Source organism: Rhinoderma darwinii, chromosome 1, assembly GCF_050947455.1.
Source record: "Rhinoderma darwinii isolate aRhiDar2 chromosome 1, aRhiDar2.hap1, whole genome shotgun sequence".
Lineage (NCBI taxonomy): Eukaryota > Metazoa > Chordata > Amphibia > Anura > Rhinodermatidae > Rhinoderma > Rhinoderma darwinii.
Window position 1 is genome coordinate 333,716,358 of NC_134687.1, and position 24,342 is coordinate 333,740,699.

The 24,342-nt window shown below is 44.8% G+C and overlaps 2 protein-coding genes across 2 annotated transcripts in view; one reads left to right on the plus strand and one right to left on the minus strand.

Annotated features, from left to right (window-relative positions):
- Positions 1-24,342, minus strand: part of ACO1 (aconitase 1) — a 254,019-nt gene that overhangs the window by 79,779 nt on the left and 149,898 nt on the right. The gene's annotated exons all lie outside the window — the stretch shown is intronic.
- The window catches only part of CCDC171 (coiled-coil domain containing 171), a 76,641-nt gene that overhangs the window by 8,728 nt on the left and 43,571 nt on the right, over positions 1-24,342 (plus strand). Inside the window, exons 2-9 of the mRNA XM_075858786.1 lie at positions 655-814; positions 6,545-6,659; positions 8,440-8,614; positions 17,970-18,160; positions 20,113-20,259; positions 21,614-21,706; positions 22,354-22,514; positions 23,328-23,466. Of these exons, the coding sequence (XP_075714901.1) occupies positions 759-814; positions 6,545-6,659; positions 8,440-8,614; positions 17,970-18,160; positions 20,113-20,259; positions 21,614-21,706; positions 22,354-22,514; positions 23,328-23,466 (1,077 nt within the window). The 5' untranslated portion in view covers positions 655-758. The remainder of the gene's footprint in view (positions 1-654; positions 815-6,544; positions 6,660-8,439; positions 8,615-17,969; positions 18,161-20,112; positions 20,260-21,613; positions 21,707-22,353; positions 22,515-23,327; positions 23,467-24,342) is intronic.

Sequence of the window (24,342 nt, forward strand, 5' to 3'; positions counted from 1 at the left end):
GGATAGAAAAACACCCTAACAACAGATTAGACTGACTTTTTTTTTTTTTTTTTTTTTAATGCTTTTTGTATTTTTTAAAGAAAAACTGGTTTGTGTTAATTTCTTCTGGATTGACTATTTATACATTGACTTCAGTATAAAGTCAAAACTAGCGCAAGGGAAAAATATAGGAATTGCTAATAGCAACCAATCAGATTTCGGAGGTCCTTTGGAAATTGAATGCAACAACCTGATTGGTTGCTATGGGCAACTTCTCTACTTTTCCTTTGCGCTTATTTTGATAAATCTTCCTAAAAGTTATTGGACGTTTAATTTTTCTGTTTTCAGTTAACTAAACAAATTTACCCGACAGACCCCATTCAAATGTATTCTTCTTTTTAGATCCCCTAATAAATTTAAGCAAGTGGGTGCAACAGCCCCCACTTAATTTGATTCATTAAAAGATGCCCTTGTTTATTGATTGGGTCCGGTGACAGAAGCTGTAAATACACGATTGTTTTACGTGGCTATGTTGGGTCAGTGTTATCGTGTTTTTCCAGAGATGAAATATTAAATTAGGTTGTTGACAGTGAGCTGGGGCACCATGCTCTTCATCAAAAGGGCTTTGACATTATTTTTCTAGCAATTACCTAGTTTTTTTTCGTTCACGTGCAGTCATAAATCCATATAAGATGTCATCATGGTGTTCAGCCTCTGGAAGAAAAGGACCAATTTAAAATAATAGACATTGTCCTGTTCAGAAAATAACAGCTACCAATATGGACAAGATGACGTTCATTTCTCAAAACCACACGGCTTCTAATGAAGTTAAGAGGTAAGATTGTGATTAATAGTCATTTTAATTGTAGATCCCTATCTTATGTAGGCACACGGTGTTGTTCCAGTAAATGGAATCTGTTGTTAACCTTTTTGTTTCTATTGCCTTATTCATAACAATGTGACTGCCATAGATTAATTTTTTTTCTGATTTCCTTTTGTACGATCTTTGCAGAACAAGGAGTGCTAGTTTGAAGGCTGTGTACACCTTTTGAAAACTTTGTTGTTTTAATCTAAATATAAATGTGTATGGCTGGGTTCACGCGGAGTTTTTTGCAGGAGGAAAATCTGCCTCAAAATTCAGTTTGGAATTTTGAGGCAGATTTTCCTCTGCCTGCACGCCGATTTTGGCTATGTTCACACGGAGTATTTTGGGGGAGGAATATCTGCCTCAAAGCTCCAAACGGAATTTTGAGGCAGATATTCCTCCCCCAAAATACTCCGTGTGAATAGCAATGATCGCGCCGTTTTTCGCCCGCGGCCATTGAGCGCCGCGGGCAGAAAACACGCTTTCTCCTGCCTCCCATTGAAGTCAATGGGAGGTCGGAGGCGGAAGCGCCCGAAGATAGGGCATGTCGCTTCTTTTTCCCGCGAGGCAGTTTTACTGCTCGCGGGAAAAAGACGCCGACGCCTCCCATTGAAATCAATGGGAGGCGTTCTCGGGCCGTTTCTGCCGAGTTTTGCGACGCGGTTTCCGCGTCAAAAAACTCGGCAAAAGACCCCGTGTGAACATAGCCTTTCACTGCGTTTTTCACCCGCGGCCGTTGAGCACCGCGGGTATAAAACGCTGCGAAATACGCTTTCTGTGCCTCCCATTGATGTCAATGGGAGGTCAGAGGCGTGAACACCCGAAGATGGGGCATGTCCCTTCTTTTTCCCGCGAGCCGGTTTATCTGCTCGTGGGAAAAAATCCCCTCCGCTTCTCATTGAAATCAATGGGAGGCATTTTCGGCCGTTTTTTGGCGTTTTCCCACGCGGTTTCCGTGTCAAAAAAAGTGTAAAAAAAACTCAGTGTGAACTGGCCCTTTCAGTGTGTTTGGTGCAACTTTCTAATTACTTTTTATTAAAAATTATTTTTACTTTTTGAGATACAGCTGCTTTGTATCTTGTATACAGAGTAGCTGTATCATTCACTGAGACCTGAATCAGTCAGGTCAGCAGGACTGATGGGTTCAGTATCAGCGAGTCAGACACGCTGGATCGAGCTATTAACGATCACATCTAAGTTCATAACTTTGATGTGATCAACAACAGGTGGATCCTGCGTGACTCGCTGACACTGAACCCGTCAGTCCTGCTGACCTGACTGATTCAGGTCTCAGTGTATACAGAATACAAAGCAGCTGTATCTCAAAATAAAAATAATTCTTAATAAAATGTAATTACAAAGTTGCACCAAATACACTGATACACATTTTTATTGAAAAAACAAAAAACGCTTTCAGAAATGTACATAGCCTCTACATAATATAGTACAGCTAGGTTCCTGAGAATTCTCCATCTGGATTTGCAGGTGGAAAGTCCGTAGCATATTATAGTAGCTGCAAAGTGGATGAGATTTTAATAAATATCATCCACACACTGCGTAAGATTTCACTGCTGAATAATTTCAGATTTTTTTCTATTTTAGTTTAATGAAAAAGTGAAAATCCAAAACAAATGTTGCAGGTTTTTTTGCTGCGGAATAGCTGTATTTCCGCAGCAAAAATCGCAACTAGAAAAAAAACAACCCATTTTTCACTTTTAAATAAAAACAATACAATACTCGTCTCCTCGTGCTCTCCCGTAGCAACGCATCCCTGCTCTCCGGCTGGTCTCTGTGTAGCCGGCCTCCTGGGATAATGTTTTGTCCCATGTGATCACTGCAGCCAATCCGAGTCCAGCATCACATGTGGCGAAGTGTTAACCCAGGTGGCCGGCTACACAGAGATCAGCCGGGGTAGCAGCGATGCATCGCTAGACAAAGGTGCCGACTAGGGTTGCATGATGCATCGAAATATTGATAATATTTGAATGATGTGCACCCTCAAACGTTTCAATACCGTGAACGGCCTCACAGCTTAGTATTGTAATACATGAAACTAGTAACTACCTAGATATGATGCGGCCAGCGTTGCACTAATGAGTCGCGGTGATAGCCCTGAAGACAGAGAACAAGGAGCGTGCACAGCACCCCTATGTTCTTTGTCTTCATTGCCGGCACCGCCGCTCATTAGTGCAGCACCGGCCGGATCAGCACAGACCGATCAGGAGCGGGGTAATCGCTGTAAAACACAGCCGCAGCCCCGCTCTAACAGCGGAGATCAGAAAAACCTGTGCTCTCCGCTGTTATCTCCTTGAATTCCGTGATCAAAGCTCACTGCGGCATTCAAAAGGGGGAATGAGAAGGGGATCCCCCTTTCATCGTGTCACAGGGAACCCCTGTGACGCAATCGAGGGACACATCTTATATGGACAGACAGTCTAGGGTCCATTGAAGGACCCCAGGGCTTGTCTAACCATATTTCCTGTTGTTAGGGCATAAAAATAAAAAAATGTTCTGTCCTCAAGGCCAAAATTGTCTGTGTCCCTAAGGGGTTAACCCCTAATGTTACCATTATCTGAGGGAAATTATGGGGTCACTTATTAATGTAAGGCACGTGGTGTTATGAGTTTTGAACCTCCATGTGTCTCACATTAATAGTAATTAACCCCATCATGTACCTCACAGTCATAATGGGCAACATTGGGTTAATGTGTGAGGTACATGATGGGCGTAATTACTATTAATGTGACGCACATAGAGGTTCAAACTTCATAATACCTCGTGCCTCACATTAGAAAATGGAAGGACTTTTTTTGTGGGTTTTTGTTTTTCAATTATTGGCAAAGTATCGTTTTGGAATCGAAAATCACAATACTACACAAAGTATCGGTATAGAAATCAAAATTCTGGGATCGTGACATCCCCAGTGCCGACCCAATAATAATAGTTTAAGAGGGTGAATGAGAATTTGCCTTTACAGACTGGAGGTCCAGAATTCTCAGAGTAACTTTTTTGGGGGTTTTAACTTGCAGTAAAAGAAGTACAACTGCACCTGAAAATAAAGGATATCATTTGAATTCCGAACCATCTTTCACAGCCATGTCATACTCTTAGGCCTCATGCACACAAACGTGTTTTTGCATCGGCAATTCACTCGAAAATCTGCGTGTGAATTGCGGACCCATTCATTGCTTTGGGCCCATGCACACGATGGTGGTTTCCATGGTCCGTGCACTGGGTGGGAACCTGGACCGCAAAAAGATAGGACGTGTTTTTATTACAGGCCGCGTTTGCAGTCCAGGCTCATTGAAATCAATAATGTGCACGGCCCGTGATTTGCGGGCGGGCCGCGGATGACGCTCCGCTGGCTTCCGTGCCGCAATCACGGGCTGTGCACACCGCTACGGTCATGTGCATGAGGCCTTCGGCTGGACTCGCATGGTACAGAAATGCTGCGGATGAACAAATCTTATCCACATGCTGCTGAACATTTTTCTGGACAGAAATCGGCGCATTCTGCAGATTTTTAAGGCGGAAGTTGAAGAATAAGTTCTTTCCTTTATATTTACTTTCCCTTTTAAAACTGCTTCTGCCTTTGGCTCAAAAATCTGCATTTGGGCGTCTTACTAATCTATAGGGGTTTTCCCACGAGGGACATTTATGACATATCCACAGGATATGTCATAAATGTCAGATAGATGCGGGTCCCACCTCAGGGACCCGCACCTATCTCTAAAATGGAGCGCCCTAAACCCCTAGTGATAGGTGCGGGCCCCTATATGTCATAAATTTTCCTCGTGGGAAAACCCCTTTAAGTCCTACGGAGGCAATCCTATTAAGATCCATGTCATGCAGATCCTGTTTATGGTGCCCATTGATTTCTACAGAGTGCCTAGGTATCCATATCACAGTCAGTACACTGCCATACAGTTGGGGCACATGGCATACTTGTGCATGAGACCTTCGGTTGAAAGTAGCATGTGCAAATAATTTCTGTTAAAGTATAACAACATCGAGAGGGAGCTGCATGGACACGGATTACTCCTTGTGAGTTTGTGATGTTAAAAACCTTTGTGTCGAAAAAGGCCAATGTATTGTAGGAGTGATATCAATTGTGATTTGTCTTTTTCGGTTAGCTGATAAAGGCATCACTCTCTTTTTTGACACAAAAGTATTTACCATCACCGGCTAACACGGTGCCACAGTATTTGGTGCTTTACATCGTTAAGAAACAGCCATTCCGTGTGATACAGACGCCTTATTACAAGATCTTTGACTCCGAGGTGTGTATGATTTAGTCTGTAGTCTTGTGGTTTATTTAAAAAAAAAATTAAAGGAAGGAAATGGATGTGTCAGCGTTTCAATTTAAGAGCATCTGTCCCCAAATTTTTGCTGTCCTCACTGAGGGCAGAATAAGAGAGTGGCAGAGACGCTGATTTCAGCGTTATAAGTGCAGGTGAGGTGTACTTTTTATAAAACGTTTACTTTTATTTGTACAACGCTCATATCGCGCTGTGAGGAAAGTGTCCGGCGTATTCATGAGGTGCCCATAACCCCACCTTCCCACTGCTGATTGACAGTTTACTCCCTACTCACAGTAATAGGAAGAAAACGGTCAACCAGAAGCGTAAGCGTGGGGATAGCGGCAGGCCACAAATACCGAGGACTCTTCCTCACAGCGCAATGGGAGTCCTGGTTCACACGTGCATGTTACGTCCGTAAAGGACAGAGCCGCAAGTCTCGGACCGAACACACTGCAGGGAGCCGGGCTCCTAGCATCATAGTTATGTACGACGCTAGGAAGTCCCTGCCTCTCCGTGGAACTACTGTCCCGTACTGAAAACATGATTACAGTACGGGACAGTTGTCCTGCAGCGAGGCAGGGACTCCTAGCATCGTACATAACTATGATGCTAGGAGCCCGGCTCCCTGCAGTGTGTTCGGTCCGGGACTTGCGGTCGAAATACGTTCCGTCCTTTACAGACGTAACATGCTCGTGTGAACCCAGCCTACGTTTCACGAAACTACAGCACACGGAGACATAACACTCATCACGCTGAAATCAGCGTCTCTACCTCATCAGCGTCTCTACCTCATCAGCGTCTCTACCTCATCAGCATCTCTACCTCATGCTGCCCTAAATAGAATCACATGGGTGATGGACCCCCTTCCATTCTCAGCAGGATCAGTCCACATTAGTGCCTTGTGACGTGGTGTTTTATACAAAATCTCAATAATTGTACCTGTATCTAATTCTCAACTTAAATAAGTTTAGAGCTATAGAAATAATGTGTGGCTTATTGGAAAATTTAAAAAGAACATTCTGTCTATAGGCACTTTTACATAAGTATTTCAGCGAAAAGCATTTGTCACCTATCCACTGCTAGGAGATAAATGTTAGATGAGTGGGGGTCCGACCACTGGAACCCCCACCAATCGCTAGATTAGGGGACCCTGGTCCCACCCCCCCCCCCACCCCCAGCTTCACAACTGCAACTAAAAGGAGTTTGAATGGAGCGGTGATCGGGCATTTGCCCTGCCGCTACATTCAAAGTCTATGGTACTGATGAACATAGCTTAGAATTTTTTTGGCCTGGAATACTCCTTTTTAAATATATAAATTCTTGTTTATAACATAGTCCCAAAGCTATTCCGATGCTCCACATTGTTATTTTGCTCGAATGAATGTTGTACTTTTTCCAGGTCCATGCCATTTAAGCGTGAAAAGGAAGAACTGGATGACATGGCAGAGCTCCGTTACAAACATACCAAGGCTACAAATGAAACTTTAGATCTGGTAGCAAAATATAATGAAGAGGTAAAATAATGTGTTACATGTAACTTTGTAAAATATATTTCTCGCTCGTGTCAGTGGAGGACACAAAAACTATTGGGGTAGGCTCCAGTCACTACAAGGTGGAGACTAAGCAGAAAGTGTTTTACTCCTACACAGCCTATACCCGATACTTGTATTTCTCTGGTTACTTATTTAGTGCCTCATCATCAAGTTAGGATGTTCCACTTAAACATATATATATATATATATATATATATATATATATATATTTTTTTTTTTTTTTTCTTCGGAAGATTTACTTTTGTTGACTGGGGTTGATCAAAACCTATTTAGGATTTCCCCAGAAAACAGCAGCAAGACATGTCACTTTTACAGTAGAAATCGCAAACGTATTTGAACAAGTACAAAGAAGCTTGATCATAGCATTAGGATACAGTGCTCGGCAAGATTTATAGAATGCTTTACTAGCCCAGCCTAAACCAAGCTTATCTGAGGTAGGAATGGAAGTAGCGTTTCCCAGGGAGTGGAGAACTTAATCGAATCCTATTATTATGATCACCTGCTAATATCCAGAGTAACCGCCGTGTGCAGCTTGGACAGCAGCTAGATGGGCCGGGAGTGACTCAATAATGTGCTGGTCGGTTGTCCCAGGTATCTGGAGCCATGCTGACTGCAACCATCCCACATTTGCTGGAGGGTGCGTGAGGGAGGATCCATATAGCAAGACAAGACGATCGACAGATGCTCAATTGGGTTAGTCTGGCAAATTAGGGCGTCAGGAAAGTACTTGGAAATCTTGGTCGTTCTCTTCCAACCACTGTGGGGCATTTCTAGCCGTGTGACATGTCGCATTGACTTGCTGGAAGATTCCATCTGCCCCAGGGAAGACAAGCTGCACGTATGGGTGGACGTGATCTGCAACGATGGATTCATACCCAAATCGGTTCCGGATGCCCTCCACGTGGATAAGTGGGCCCAGAGAATGCCATGAAAAAATTCCCCAGACCATAATGGTGCCACCACCAGCTTGCGTTCTTCCAGCAATTGTTGCAGGGTGTTTGATTCTTTGATGTTTCTCGCCTGACACGCTAACGTCCATCCGTTCGATGAAGCAGAAAACCTGACTCATCGGAGAAGGCAATCATCGGTGATCCAATTTAGATACTACCGTGCAAATTGAAGCCTTTTTTTCCAATGCACCTTGGTTAGCATAGGAGCAGTGACCATCTGTCTGCTTCGGTGCCCCATACGCAGTAGGGTTCGCTGAACTATAGTTTTAGACATACGCCTGGTAGCTCCCTGGTTGATTTTCACAGTGAGCTGCTCCACTGTAGCATGTCGTTCGGCCCTCGCGCACCTTCGTAGCTGGCGTTCACCTCTCACATCAGTGGCACGTGGTGCTCCGCAGTCTCCACGTCGGTTATTCCCAATGGTGCCATTTGTCCACTCACGATACACTTTCACCACAGCAGCACGCGAACAGTCCACAAACTGCGCTGTTTGAGAAATACTGCCACCCTTGGCCTGAAAGCCAATAATCATCCCTTTTTGCAACTCTGATAAATCGCCCCTTTACCCATGCCAACAATGAGTGATATGTGTTCAGACAGCCTATCGTACACCTTATATACCTAGCAAGCCAGCCCATGACATCACTTCCTTCATGGGCTACGCGCTGCCGACGTCGAAAGTAGGAGGTGGTCATAATAATGTGACTTGACTGTGTATATGGTTATAAATATGAATACTGTAATTACTGCAACATACATGACTTCATATAATATTTTATAACCATCCCTAGTTGTCATCTTGTGAAAACCAATTGGCAAAGTACCGTTGTGAAGTTGAGAAAGGGGAAGCAGTTCGCCAGAGTCTGGAATATGAGTTAGCGGTGGCAAGAAAGCAATGTAGTTTGGAAAGAATGGCCCTGCAAGAGGAGAAAGAGAATTCCTTTGTAAAACAAGAACTTTTTAAAGGTAAAGTTAAGTGTTTTCTGATCTTATGAAAAGCACCAACGTATCTATATGTGTCTGAATGGTCACCAGATGATGCCACCATAGCTCAGAAGTAGTTATTTTTCATTATATTGCCTAGCTCTGTGCAGCACTGTTCTTTTCATTTTCCTAAGGCATGGTGTGGGTTGGATTACCATATATACTGCAGTTTCCATGAGTCGCCGCTCCTCTCCCAGATATTTCATGCCCCTTATAGCTGTCCCATACAGTACAATGCCCGTATAATGCCCCCCATATAGTATAATGCTCCCTCAGCAGCTACCATATGCCCCCCATACCCAGTATAATGCCCCCATATGTATGTACCAAATAGAAAAATAATAACATAATTACTTACCTATCCCCGTTCCCACGACAGGTGGAGGAGATCCTTCTGCACTGTGCTGTGAGTGACTCGGCGCAGATAGGCGCGATGTCGTCACTACATTGCGCCTGCCTGCGCCGAGCTGCTCGCCCCACAGTGAATGCTGGAGCAAGGCTGAACTGTATCTGTGTCCTGAGAACGCAAATACTGTTGGAAGCGCGGTCAGCGCTGTGTGGCAACTGCAACCGTTGCGACCCCCTATAGTTACACCACTGACCAGGAGCATGATCATGTGGCTGCACGTGAGACTGGCTTACATAGACATCTCAGATATATTAGTAAGGGACTAATCTTACTGCAGTTAACCATTTTTAACGATCGGAGAACCCCTTCAAGACTACTAGCAGTGATGTTATGCAGTAAAAGTCTGTCTGACAATCCTCATAATCTTTAACAAATGGCAATATGACAGCACAGGCAAGTAAGGACATTTGCTTGATGCAACGCAAAACTGTCCAGTTTCCATCCAAACGCCAAGTATTCCAAAGCATCTAATTCATTCAGCATCTTTATTGGCACCCATGCATAGTAACACTATGTGTCGACCCACGCAGGGGTGTTATTATCATGTGAGAAAGACCCCCTACTTGGGTAGATACATGGTGTTACTATGTATGGGAACAATTAGTGAGCCTTAAAGAGGTTCTCCGGTACTGTTGTATTAATGGCCCATCCTTATTGTAGTTCACCCATATCAGATCGGTGGGAGTCTGACTCCTGTCACCCCCACCGATCAGCTTTATTAGTTTACCAGGCACTGTGACGTAAACTTCAGTAGTGGCTGTGCCTTAGATTGCAGTTCTGGGCCCATTCAAGTGAATGGGACCAGGCTGCATAGAACTAAGGAAAGGCCATCAATATAAAAGTCCCCTATAATAAATTGGATGTTAAATTTTTGTTTTAATTTGGAATCCTGATCTATCACAAGGAAAAAATAGCCCTATATTACAGGAATTGAAAGGGCTTTTCAAAATCTCTGATTTGATGTGATTTAATAGGAACTTTCAGCCCAGGTGCATAAAATCTGCCCTGATCATGTGATGTACAGGAGGGTACATGTTTCGTTAGAAGACACAGCTCTGATATCTGTACTGTAAGGGTCAATGCACACGATGCGTATTACATGCAGCAAAACCGCAGCGCAATACAGTACCAGCATAGACAATGCGATTCCAGAAAATCTCATGAACACACTGCAGTATTTTTCTGCACATAAATTGACCTGCGGTGCGGATTTTAAAATCTGCAGCATGTCAATTTATCTTGCGTTTCCGCTTGCGAATTTTATATGCCTGGTGCAGAGGAAAATCACACCAAAATCCGCAGCATAACGCATCAAAACATAAAAACCGCATCGAAAGACGCATGATTAGGTATTTGCCTGCGAATTTCCTGCGTATTGCTGTGGTTTTAGTGCATATTTTCTGCAACAAAATACGCAACGTGTGCATGTGGCCTAAGAGTCAACGCACATGATGCCTATTATGTGCGGATTTGCGTGCGCCAAATCCGCAGCGTAATACAGTACCAGCATAGTCCATGAGATTCCAGAAAATCTCATGTAAACACTGCAGTATTTTTCGGGATGGAAATTGACCTGCGGTGCTAGTATTAAAATCCACAGCATGTCAATTTATCTTGTGGTTCTGCTTGCGAATTGTATCTGCCTAGTGCTGTGGAAAATCGCACCAAAACCCGCAGCATGAAAGTGCGCCGAAAAACGTATAAAAACTTAAAAACAGCACCGAAAAACGCACGATTAGGTGCGTATTTTCTGCAGCAGAATACTCAACGTGTGCATGTAGCCTTATTGGAATCCATCCTGCACCTGTGTTTCTGTCACATGACCAGGACGGATTTATATTCCCTGAAGTAAACAAAGAAAGCCCCTTTTGAATGACTGCAAGCAGAGATTTTGTAAAACCATGATAAATTGATACAGACAGTATATTGGAAAATTGTTTAACTTTTCAATGCTACAGAGAATTACATCTATTTTCTAAAACTGTAAAATCCCTTTAACTTTATTAGCTGGTGCACAAAGGTCCTCATCTCCCATGTGCAGACAATACAATTAATGGCAAATAATAATGATGGCGTGCACTCTGATCATGATCGCCATCTTCAGACTGTGCCGTTGGTAAAGTGGTTTGGCTTTTAGAGGGGGGTATCAAGCCAGGTAGTCTTCCACCCACCCCCCGAGCTATGCCATCCATATAAATTGTAGCACTGTAGACCTGACTAACCCCAAGCAAAAGTCAGTGTCTGTAAATAATCCCCCTGTTTCACCATATCTTTTGGATCCGGATATTTGGGGTGGAATTGGCCTTTGGAAGAGCCGGTTAGTGACAAGTATTGCTGTTAAAGTGTTTGCGGAAAGTACTGTATACTGTAGGCTGAGTAGGCGCACATGAACGGATTGTAAGGAAAATAGAACTGCAAGTAGGAAATACCTAAGGCTGGGTTCACACGAGCATGTTACGTCCGTGAAGGACGGAACATATTTCGGCCGCAAATCCCGGACCGAACACAGTGCAGGGAGCCGGGCTCCTAGCATCATAGTTATGTACGACGCTAGGAGTCCCTGCCTCGCTGCAGGACAACTGTCCCGTACTGTAATCATGTTTTCAGTACGGGACAGTAGTTCCACGGAGAGGCAGGGACTCCTAGCGTCGTACATAACTATGATGCTAGGAGCCCGGCTCCCTGCAGTGTGTTCGGTCCGGGAAATGCGGCCGAAATACGTTCCGTCCTTTACGGACGTAACATGCTCATGTGAACCCAGCCTAAGAGTGCATACACTTCCTTTCATTCCTGACTATATACAGGTCACAGGCAATGAGGCAACTGTCACGATGCGGGGTGTGGACCCACTGGGCCGTTTCCGCCTAGCGGGACGGCAGCTGGCCAAAGAGGTAAGTACAGAGTTCAAATAGTTCAGCGAGGGTACCTGAGGCAATCGTAGGCAGTAACGAGGCAGGCACGTCGAGGACCAGGCAGCGGGAAGACGTCAGGTGAGGCGTAGCAAATCAAGCGTAGACTGTAGCACAGCACGGCACTAGAACTGGGTAGCACGGAAACAGGATACAGGAACAAGGTACACTAGGAAACTGGGAGACCATAAGCACGACAAACTTTGGGTAACAGACAACGCTCTGGCAAAGAGCAAGAGGGCAGAGCCCTATTTATAGCCCAGGGCATCCTGGGCTATATTGCAGACTTCCTGCAAAAAATGCGCGCACTGGCCCTTTAAGACCGTGCACGCGCGCCCGTCGGAGACACTCTAAGTCCGGAAGTGAGTGCCGGCGCCTCACCGGAGGACGACGCTGCAAGCAGGTAAGATGTCCATGGCCACAGCTGTCGGGGATTAAGGCAGAACGACGGACCGTGGCCATAGACGTTACAGTATCCCCCCTCTTAGCGAGAGAGAAACTTCCTCACGAGGACAGGAGCATCGATGTTCTCCTCTGGCTCCCAAGACCTCTCTTCTGGGCCGAACCCCTTCCAATCCACCAAATAAAATGTCCTTCCTCCCACCTTCTTGGTAGCCAGAATCTCCTTTACTTCGCAAGTCCCCGATGAGTCGCCAGGGGCCACTGTAGAACTAGGAGTCCTGGAGTAGCGGTTCAGGACCACGGGTTTCAGCAGGGAGACGTGGAAGGAGTTAGGAATCCTGAGGGTAGGGGGGAGCCGCAGCTTGTAGGATACCGGATTGATCTGTAGCAGGATTTCGAAGGCTCCGAGGAACCTAGGAGCAAATTTGCACGACGGCACCTTCAGCCGGATATTCCTAGAAGACAACCAGACCTTAGTCCCTGGAAGGAACTGCGGATGCGCCCGTCTTCTTGTATCTGCCTTTCTCTTCATGCGGTCCACCGCCAACAGGATAGAAGATCGGGTCTGTTGCCAAATCTGTAGAAAGTCCCTGAAGGTCGAGTCAGCTGCAGGAACATGGGACATAGTAGAAACAGGAAGAGGTATACGAGGATGCTGACCGTAGACGATGAAGAATGGACTGGAAGTGGTCGACTCACTGGTGTGGTTGTTATAAGAGAACTCTGCCCACGGGAGCAACTGCACCCAATCATCATGGCGCCTGGAAACAAGGTGACGTGGATAGTTCTCCATGATCTGGTTAACTCTCTCGACTTGCCCATTGGACTGGGGATGATAGGCCGAAGACAAGTCCAATTTTACACTGAGGAGGCCGCAGAGTGCTCTCGAAAACTTCGAGGTGAACTGGACCACTCGGTCCGAGACAATATGCAGGGGCAAGCCGTGCACACGGAAGATGTGCTGTATGAAGAGATCAGCCAGACGGCAGACCGGTCAAGGGAATGAAGTGAGCCATCTTGGAAAATCGATCCACCACCACCCAGATCACACTGCAACTCGCAGAAGAAGGAAGATCCGTGACAAAGTCCATAGCGACATGTTGCCAGGGGGCAACGGGCACAGGCAGTGGTTGGAGCAGGCCAGCAGGTCTGGAGTGAGCAACTTTATTTGCTGCGCATACCGTGCATGAGGAGACAATGTCCATAACGTCATTGGGTAGCGTGGGCCACCAGAACTGACGGGTGATTAGATCTTGGGTCTTACGAGCACCCGTGTGACCTGCCAGCTTAGAACTGTGATCCCAGCGAAGAATTCTTCCTCGGTCAGCCAGACGTACAAAAGTCCTACCCGGATGAATGTCTCTAACTTGCAGGGGATTCACAGAGAAGATGCAGCATGGTCAATAATATTCTGTGGAGATTCCATGGCGTCCTCGGTTTCAAAAGATCTAGACAAGGCGTCTGCCCTCACATTCTTGTCGGTAGTGGAGTTCGAACTGGAACCGAGCAAAGAACAACGACCACCTGGCTTGACGAGGATTCAACCGCTGGGCCGTCTGTAGGTAGGTCAAATTCTTGTGATCCGTGAAGATCAGGATAGGATGAACTGCGCCCTCCAGTAGATGTCTCCACTCCTGCAGAGTCAGCTTGATGGCCAGTAACCCCCGGTCCCCAATCGAGTAGTTGCGCTCTGCGGTAGAAAACAACTTAGAGTAGTAACCACATACCACAGCCTTGCCTTTCGATCTTCTCTGGAACAACAGTGCACCAGCACCAACCGAGGAAGCGTCCACCTCTAACGAAAACTGTAGGGATACATCAGGATGGTGCAGAATGGAGGCAGACGTAAAGGCTTTTTTTATGGATTCAAATGTGGCTTCAGCCTCCGGAGTCCACATCTTGGCATTCATACCCTTAGTGAGGGTGGAGATAGGAGCAGTCAGAGATGAGAAGTTGGGGATGAAAAGTCGGTAGAAGTTGGCGAATCCTTGGAAGCGTTGTATGGCCCTTAAGCCTTGGGGGCGTGGCCACTCCAGGACAGCCTTTACCTTCTGGGGGTCCATCTTGAGGCCCTGATCGGAGATAATATAGCCCAGGAAGGATAGAGACTTCTTCTCAAATACACACTTCTCCAACTTGGCATAAAGGCAATTCTCTCTTTGACGGAGCAACACCTGGCGGACATGACTTTGAGTTACTGGATCTAGGGAAAAAATAAAAATGTCATCGAGATACACCACAACACAAACATAAGAGACCACGAAAAATGTAATTGACAAATTCTTGAAATCCTGCGGGGGCGTTACGCAGGCCTGAAGGGCATAACTAAGTATTTGTAGTGCCCATCACGAGTATTAAAGGCAGTCTTCCATTTGTCACCTCGCCGAATAAGATTGTAGTCCCCTCACAGGTCCAGTTTAGAAAAAATGTTTGCCCCCCGTATGCGATCAAACTGTTCAGAAATCAAAGGCAGAGGGTACCTGTTCTTCACCGTGATCTGGTTTAGGCCCTGGTAGTCAATGCAAGGTCGTAGCGATCCATCTTTCATTTTAACAAAGAAGAACCCCACTCCGGCCGGGGATGAGGATTTAGGAATGAAACCCCTCTCCAGGTTCTCCTTAATGTAGCCCGACATGGACTGGGTCTCTGGCAAGGAGAGAGTGTACACTCTACCACGAGGAGGAGATGATTCAGGAACAAGGTCGATAGGACAGTCATATGCCCGGTGTGGCGGCAAGATCTCTGCCTCCTTTTTGTTGAAGACATCGCAGAACATGGAGAAACAAGAAGGCAACCCTGTCAAAGACTGAAGAGGAGCAGGCTGTGGCGACTGGATATGACCCAGACAGCGGTCAAGACACTTCGGACCCCACTGGAGGACCTCTCCAGAGTTCCAATCCAGGACGGGGGCGTGCAGACGGAGCCTAGGCAAACCCAGCAGCACGGGGTGGATGGCCTTGGACAGGACGAACAGGGAGATGAGTTCAGCATGAAGGGCTCCCACTTGGAGTCTCAACGCCTTGGTTACGGACACAACTGGGTCAGGCAATGGCAGTCCATCCACCGAGGGTTTTTTGGCTTGTGAGGACACAGATGCACAACATGACCAGCGAGGCCACAGTATAAGCAATGTCCAGAGGTGCACCTGCGCTGTTTCTCCTGGACCGATAATTTTAGTCGGTCTACGTGCATCGGGGCCTCGGGCAAAGCAATAGAACCAGGCAAGAGGGGTTGCTGAAAGTTGGACGCCAGTCTTGGGCGCCGACGCTCCTGACAAACCTCGTGAGATCTCTTCCTCAGCCTCATGGCTACCCGAGTGGCAAGCAGAATCAAGTCGTCGAAGGCAGGTCTCGAGCAGCCAGTTCATCCTTGATCTCGGACGACAGGCCATGCCAATAGGATGCCACGAAGGCATCATTGTTCCAGGATAGTTCTCCTGCCAGAGTCCGTATACTCGCCCACGGAGGAGTCCTCTTGGCGAAGGTTGAAGATAGCAGTGGCTGCTGATGAGACTCGCCCAGGCTCCTCAAAAACAGTTCGGAATATTCGCACGAACTCCTGAAAATCTTGGGTCTTGGGTCCCTGACGTTCCCAGATAGGATTAGCCCATGCCAGGGCCTTGCCAGTCAGGAGGGATATGATGAATGCGATCTTGGCTCCGTCCGACGGAAATGCTCGAGAGTGCAGGGTAAAATGAATGCGGCATTGGTTCAGAAACCCCCAACAAGCACTGGCGTCTCCATCGAACTGAGAGGGCAATGGCAGCGAGAACCGAGGATCCAGACAGGAACTGCCAGGAGGAGTAACCGGAGGATCGGCTTCAAGGACTTGCATAGAGGCAGGAAAAGAAGCAACTAGCGTCCCTAGCTGCTGCGCCATAGAGTCCACTGCCACAAGGAGCTGATCCTGCCTAGCTCGGAGATCCAGCAGATCCGCCTGCATGGCTTGGGAGGGTGCCAATCCCTTGAATTGACCAGCGGAGTTCATGGCCAGAGCGTATTGTCACGATGCGGGGTGTGGACCCATTTGGGCCGTACCGCGTGGCGGGACGGCAGCTGGCCAAACAGGTAAGTACAGAGTTAAAATAGTTTTGCGAGGGTACCTGAGGCAATTGTAGGCAGTAACGAGGCAGGCACGTCCAGGACCAGGTGGCGGGAAGACGTCAGGTGAGGTGTAGCAAATCAAGCATAGACTGTAGCACAGCACGGCAACAGCACAGCACGGCACTAGCACTGGGTAGCACGGAAACAGGATACAGGAACAAGGTACACTGCGAAACTGGAAGACACTGAGAGACCATAAGCACGACAAACTTTGGGTAACAAACAACGCTCTGGCAAAGAGCAAGAGGGCAGAGCCCTTTTTATAGCCCATGGCATCCTGAGCTATATTGCAGACTTCCTGCAAAAATGCACGCATTGGCCCTTTAAGACCGTGCGGGCGAGCGCGCCCGCCGGAGACACTCGAAGTCCGGAAGTGAGTGCCGGCGCCTCATAGGAGGACGACGATGCAAGCAGGTAAGATGTCTATGGCCACGGCCGTCGGGGATTAAGGCAGAACGACGGACCGTGGCCATAGACGTTACAGCAGTGGTCGAAGTAATCGTGGGTTTCAGAGGCAAATGCAAGATTTTTAAACCAACTCCTTTTCACTACATTCCCACTTCCCTCTGGTTTTTACGCTATGACCTTCACATATCCACACTTGGTCTGCACATATCCACCAGCCTAGTCGTTTATTTAATAAGCTCTAATATAAAGGGCTAGGCTAGTGGATATGTGCTGACCACTACTCATAGCGTAAAAACCAGCATCGATAGTGCCCACTATGGATAGTGCCATGGTGCACCCTGTAGATGGCAACACACGCTGCCCCCTGTAGATAGTGCCATATACCGTGTCCATGTAAATATTGCCCCTATAGATAGTGAAATCATCACCTGTTCCCGCACCGTTCTCTCCTCCAATGATGCAGCGATGACGTTATTGCGCTGCCTGCATCACAAGAAAAGAGACTAATGTCAGTAGCTTGTCAATTGTATCCCATTGTATGTGAGGACCTCTGAGCAAGGGGGATAACGGGGCCCTGGTCAGGGGAGTATTACCTGGCAACTGGAAACCCCCGCCCTGCGTGTACCCCGGGTATTTAATATAAGCCTTTCAGGTACGATCTTATTATTCATGTATGTACAGAGCCATCCTGAATCAACGTTTTTGTTTACATTAGATCACGCTGTACCACAAAAAGTAAATGTAGGATGTATGTGAAAGTTCTGCTTTATTTATCTTCACATACTGAAAAATGGAGAAGCCTTTTGACTCCACAGCAAAGTCACTGCACACAAAAATGATATATAGTAGCCATTGTACCTTGAAATATCCTGCTGGTGCCTAACTTTCTGTTTTTTTTTGTTTTTTTTATATTGACGTATGTGAAAGTTCTTACTGCTTGGCGACTAAAAAGCTTAAATTGGCTCCTATAGTGGACTAACTGTCTCCAAAAATGTACTGTGTTTTGCTTACCCCTGTCCTAATTTAAACATGTTTCTATATATCCAGTGGATATAGAAAATGTTATTAATATTAACTGTCACAAGGACTCTGTGTTTCCCAAACAGCACAAATTGAAGAACTCCAAAGACAGATGTATTCCATAGATGAAAATTTCCAGAGCACACAGTTTGGCTGGCAAGAGGTGCAGAAAAAAATTGAAAGCGATTTAAAGGCTCAAGACCTTGCAATTGAAAATTACAAAAAAGAGCAGGAGATGCTTCTGTCCGAGAAAACCAATCTGGAAGCGTGTATTCCGGTATTTGTGATCTACTGTACACAGACAATTATGATGTGAACCTGCACCACAATAGTGTACAGAAAAAAAGGGAGGATAATTCTGATAGGAGTACTGTACTATTTAACTTTGACTTTGAACATCATTGTATTTTTAGGTTTAAATTGTGTGCTGACTCGTATCATAATATATCTTTATACAAGTCTAAAATCCGTGCTCCAAACACCCAGCTTTGCTTCATCCACCCATATTATAAACTGATAAACTTCTGGCTGCCTGTAGCCACCACTAGGGGGAGCTTGCTAAACATGTATTTATACAGTAGTGGGTGCCGGCCGCTACAATGTTATTGTATAGCTGTACGAAGGGGAGCAGGGAATTTAGTGCTCTGTGTTGGAATAATGTAGCCCCGACCCCAAAAACAGATATTATGACATTTTAAATTGCAATGAATTTGGGACCGATTTAGATAAGGAAACCATACATACACTTTAAGCTCAAAATTAAAGAAACAGTTGTTTGTTTGTTTTTTGCCCCCCCCCCCCCTCGTTTGAAATGCGATAAGGTGCAAGGTAGTCATGTGTATTGTAGAGTGGAAGATCACCAGCTAGTCCACAGCATCCATCATGCACGTAATCACGCTCAGCCAGAGCGGAAAGCACAACATGCAAATGAAGGATACATTCGGCACCCAGGCAAAGGATCAAATGTGCAAATATTTACTCCAACATCCGTGGTACAGTGAGTCAAATAAAAATGTCAACACGTTTCGAACAGACAAACTGTCCTTAAAGGGGTTTTGACATGAGAGACATTTGACATATCCACAGCATGAATGGCAGATAGATGTTGGTCCCACCTCTGTTTCCGTAAGTCCCATTGAACCGAATGGTAGTTACGGAAACAGCATAGCTCGCATGCTACACTGCTTCTGTAACTGCCATTCACTACTATGGGAGGTATCGTAACAGCGTAGCTCCGCAATCTACGATATTTTCGTAACTCCCGACCATATAGTCGGGAAGTGGCCGGGAGTCAGAGGGTGCAGAAAAAGGCAGAATGGGGTTTAAGGGGCCACGTTCTAGAGATAGGTGCGAGTTCCAGAGGTGGGACCCGCATCTATCTGACATATCCTGTGGATATGTCACAAATGACTCTGATGGGAAAACCCCTTTAGTCATGACATGGTGTATTGGCTTACCTGGTGCTGCATTTCATAGGCAGCCGCTCCGTTCCATGCTGCATTTCGGTCGCAAGATCTCCATTCTGACTCCCTGAATTTTAGGGTATGTTCACGCGCAGTGGTTTCAGACGTAATTTGGGCAATTTACGCCTCGAATTACGCCTGAAAAAACGCCACCGTTACGCCTCCAAACATCTGCCTGTTGCTTGCAATGAGACTTACAGTGTTCTGTTCCCACGAGGCGCAATTTTACGCGTCGTTTTCAAAATACGGCGCTTAAAAAGACGCCGCGTCAAAAGAAGTGCAGGTGATTTCTTGGGACGTTTTTGGAGCCGTTTTTCATTGACTACATTGAAAAACCGCTCCAAAAACGGCCGTAAAATAGGCCGCGAAAAACGCGAGATTCTACAAAAACGTCTGAAAATCAGGAGCTGCATTCGCTTGAAAACAGCTCTGTATTTTCAGACGTTTTTGAGTTTGCGTGTGAACATACCCTCACTGTGTCTTCCGTAGGGATCAGAAGTCAGGCCTCGATGTGAGTCTCATAGACTGGCATCGAGAGACAACCCTTCGGTTTTTATTGCAGACGCAATAGGAATCTGAGTCACACTGAAGATCACGGAGTGGCTTCGTGAAATACAGCACTAGGTAAGCCAATACACCTGACTACTATGCACCTCATCACATTTCCAAACGGGGGGAAGGGGGGGGGGGGGGGGGTGGGGAATAAAAAAGAAGTCGTAGTGCTTTGTTCAGTTTAATGTAATATAGTGTAATCTTTTGTTCTTAGAAACATCACATGATAGTCCAAGAGCTGCAACAAAAAATTTCTGAATTGGATATAGAAAAGAATAGCCATCTCGATACTGTAAGGAGACTAAAGAGTGAAATTGAATTTGGCCTGGAAAGGGAAGACCGGCTGAAGCAGGAACTTGAGGTGAATATTCTAAAGGGAATTTATAAAAACCCAGTGCATTGGAAAAGTTAAAGAGCTAGCGCTATATAAGAGCTAGAATCTGATTTGTTGCTATTGCCAATTATGCCACATGCAGCGCTTAATAGGAGCCGGTAAGAAACACTGTATACTGCCATGCATAAGTATGGCAGTATATTGTGCACACAATCTAGATATATATAATAAATAATACATAATAAAAAAGGAAAAAGCAGTTAAATAAAGTTTTCCTTTATAAGCAAAAAACTATATTAAACGTAAAAAAAAAATTCAATTTTTTTGCCAAAAGTTATATAAAAAAAGACATGTGTTCTGCCACTCCACTCATTCTCTATGGGACTTCTGGAGATAGCCGACCAGTGTGCATTGTGGATAGATGATTAGTTGGTTTGGTAGGATAGTCCCTAACCTTTCAGGTGACTTTTGAGAATACACTGTCATATGTGTGTACATGAGGAATAACACTATTTCTGGCCATTATATGTCTTGTATTCTGCATTTCTTCGCAGTTTTCCCCTCTGCAGGCTCTATCTCTAACAGTGGGCGGAGCCTAACTGCTATTATGTCTTCTATACATTGCACACAAAGAAGAGAACAACTCTGCTCTTATTTACTGTGAAATCAGCACTGGGTGTGATATACCACTTACTAGGAAGTTGCTGCCGCGTCTCTCTGTGTCTGTCTCTGCCTCTTTTTCACTTAGTTCTTGCTCACTCCTCCCTTTCCCCTCTCTATAAGCTTCTATGGACAGCTGTAACCTGATCCTTCACCAATAAATTCAGAGTCAATGTACAGTTAGGAGGGAGGAGAGGTGGAAAGAAGCCTGATAAGTAAGGAAAGCAGTTGTTTTCTCTAATAAGATATATTACAAAGTTTCTTATATTTGCTTATTCTATTGATTTCACAGTTAGTTAAAAAGTTAGTGACATAGGGAGATATAGGGTTTTTGTTTTACGTTACACAATGTATTTGTAATGTATTTGGCATCGCTATGCACAGAAGACTTAGAGAATACATTTTTTAGGTAAATATTATTCATTGAACAAACTACCATAAATGAACAAATGAAAAAAATAAATGTTTTCCTGTTTCGGAATATTTTTCCTTTATTAAGAACTACAAAATTAATTTAAACCAGCTCCAAAATCAAAGAATAAGAAAGCGCCATTTGTACCGCAAAAAAAAGAAAAAAACTGTTTTTTGGGTAGAAAAGAAAAATTCAACATTCTAAAAGGTAAAATTTATCTTTGGGCTTCAAGGCCCAAAAACACCTGTGGTCATGAAAGGCTTAAATGAGCTCCGGTCATCCCCATGTCCTAACATTGTTCTCCCACAGGCATCAAATCAGAGAGTGAAGAGACTGGAGGGGAACATCGAAGCAGAAAGAGCAGCACATCTGGAATCCAAGTTTAATTCTGAAATCATCCAGGTAGCTGAAAAATCACACTCACTAGCTCTGGTACTTAGTAGAAGTATTTATGCTAAAAAATTCTACATAATATTTAGACTGGGTCCAGGGACTTCACAGTTTTTTATTACGATTTATGTATGTTAGGCCCTGTTCACATCCTTCCGTTGTTCGGCTCCGTAAGCGGAGCAGAACAAGGAAAAAGCCGGAAGCAACAGTTCCGTTACACAACGTATATTTAATGAACTTCTAATTTGAAGATATTGGTAATCGGGATGGGATATTATAAGAACGGACAATAGTGTCAAAGGACTGAAAAAACATTTTCATCGAAAAAATCCGAAAGTACTGTCAATCCTGCAATTATACAAGGCTGCGTAGAATTATGGGGAAGAAAAACTTCAATGACAGAGGCCGGGATTTGTTAACTTGCTATTTTATTGTTTTTAGAGCATGAACAATGTGTACAAATCAATTGAGCAGATACGTATTGTTTGTTGCCAATTGTTTTTAGTATCAGAGACAAAATGATTACTGTTACTGATTGTAAAATAATTTGGATTGTTCACAGAATAACCAGGTGCACTGTAAACTTAACCCGTGTGATTCTGTGAGACGATGTCCATTTGCTTTCTCCTTTCATGACCGTCATACTTCTCTCTTTATAGCTGCGCATTCGGGATCTTGAGGGGTCATTACAAGTGGAGAAGGCCAGCCAAGCAGAAACAACATCAGATTTAAACCTTATAAAAAGTCAGTTTAGAGAAGTGGAAAATGCCTATAACCGAGAAAAGGCTACTGCAGAAGAATTGGCAGACAAGCTACACAAGTAAGTTGTACAATACTGCTTAAATGGGTTGCACCCAACAATAAGCTGGTCACAGTGTGTCCCACTGCTCAGACCACCAACAATCCGCATTAATCTATTCGAGAACCAGTCCGCTAGTATTCAGTTCTCCTGCACCGCCACCACACAGAAAATTAAGCACTTCATTGTGCCCATCAAAATCAATGGGCTGTTAGTGTAATGTATGGATGTGCTTTAATCTCCCTTATAGATGGGATCCTGAATCGGGAACATCCTTTATTAACTCAGAATTGCCTAATTGGGCATTTGAAATTGGATTTCTGAACCAATATATACATTTATATAAATAGGCTTAGATGCTGCGGTTGCTATCTAAGGGGTTAAATGAGCGGGATCTTTGTCGTTACACTGAAGTGACGGCTGTAAGATACAGCCAACACGTTCGTTATTTACAGTGGATGTCGGGAAGGGGTTAAAAAAAAGTCCAAATGGGCTTTAGTGCTCCACCGTTCTCGCAATTGTGGGTATTGCATCGGTTGGACCAGTACCAATCTCACATTGATGCCATATACTACAGATGTGCAATCAATGTTGTGTTTTAACCTCTTTAACAGATTTAGCAGCTGAATAGAATCTTTATCACCTCAACAGAAGAGGACAACTCAATGGTTTATGTTAATTGAGATTTTTGTTTATAAAAGTTCTTTTAAACAAGTTAAATTTGTAAATCGCCATTGCTGTATCTTATGCAGAATGCATTACACTTCTAGACTGGAGATCTCCAAGCATATATTCTTCACCAAAATGTATATTTTTTGTTTGTCTAAATTTCAGATTGGAGAAAGGGAATTCCTTTATGGTAAATGAGTTTAAAGCTGAAATAGAGAAGCAAAACCAGCTGATTACCGATCGGTCTATGAAACTTAAGAGCACTGAAGAAAGCTTAGCTGTAATGAAACAGGATCTTGAAGAGGTAAGAACTCCTTTTGTGACGTTCGAAAAGGATTATAAAAGCTATTAATATTAACAGTTCGGATAAAGTCTAGCGACCAATATGTACCGTATTTTCTGCACTATAAAACGCATTGGAACAAAAGACGCACCCGTAATTTAAAAGAATAAAAGAGGAGAAATAGTTTGTCTTTTTACTGTTCATGTCCTAGGGGTAATATTAATGCAATACAGTACCACAGTGCCGCAATACCAGCAACAGTACCCCAATACAATGCCAGCCACAGTGCCCCAATACAATGCCAGCCACAGTGCCTCAGTACAATGCCAGCCACAATGCCCCAATACCAGGTACAGTGCCCCAATACAATGACCGCCTCGGTGTTACAACATATTGGCCCTGGATTGCCCTCGACCTCCCCTGTACTCACCAGACATCGGTGGTGTGGAGAGTCAGGGGTTAATAGTGATAAACCTGCTCTTGCTGCTACTCTGTCCATAGTAGGGGGCATGGCTAGAAGGTCCTTGCATATCACTACCTGCACAGATTTTCCTGTTCTGTGTGTACACAGGGCTAGTTATAGACTAACTGCGGCCCTAGGCAAAGTTAGAAGTGGGGCCCCAAATGCTGAATTATCAATAATGCAGTCAATTCAGAAGGCGATGTACAGAGAACTGCATCACTGATTTCTAGCACGTCCAGGAGTCCTGTAAGCCCCAAAGCACATGTCCCCCATCTCACGCAAAAAAATGATCTATATACATATACAGTTATTAAATCACACCACTATACCAGATAAAATATTACCTGCATACTGTTATTGAACACAACTCCCTATTATAAGACCAATATTACCAATAATAAGACATTATAAGATCCAAATAATACCGCCACAAA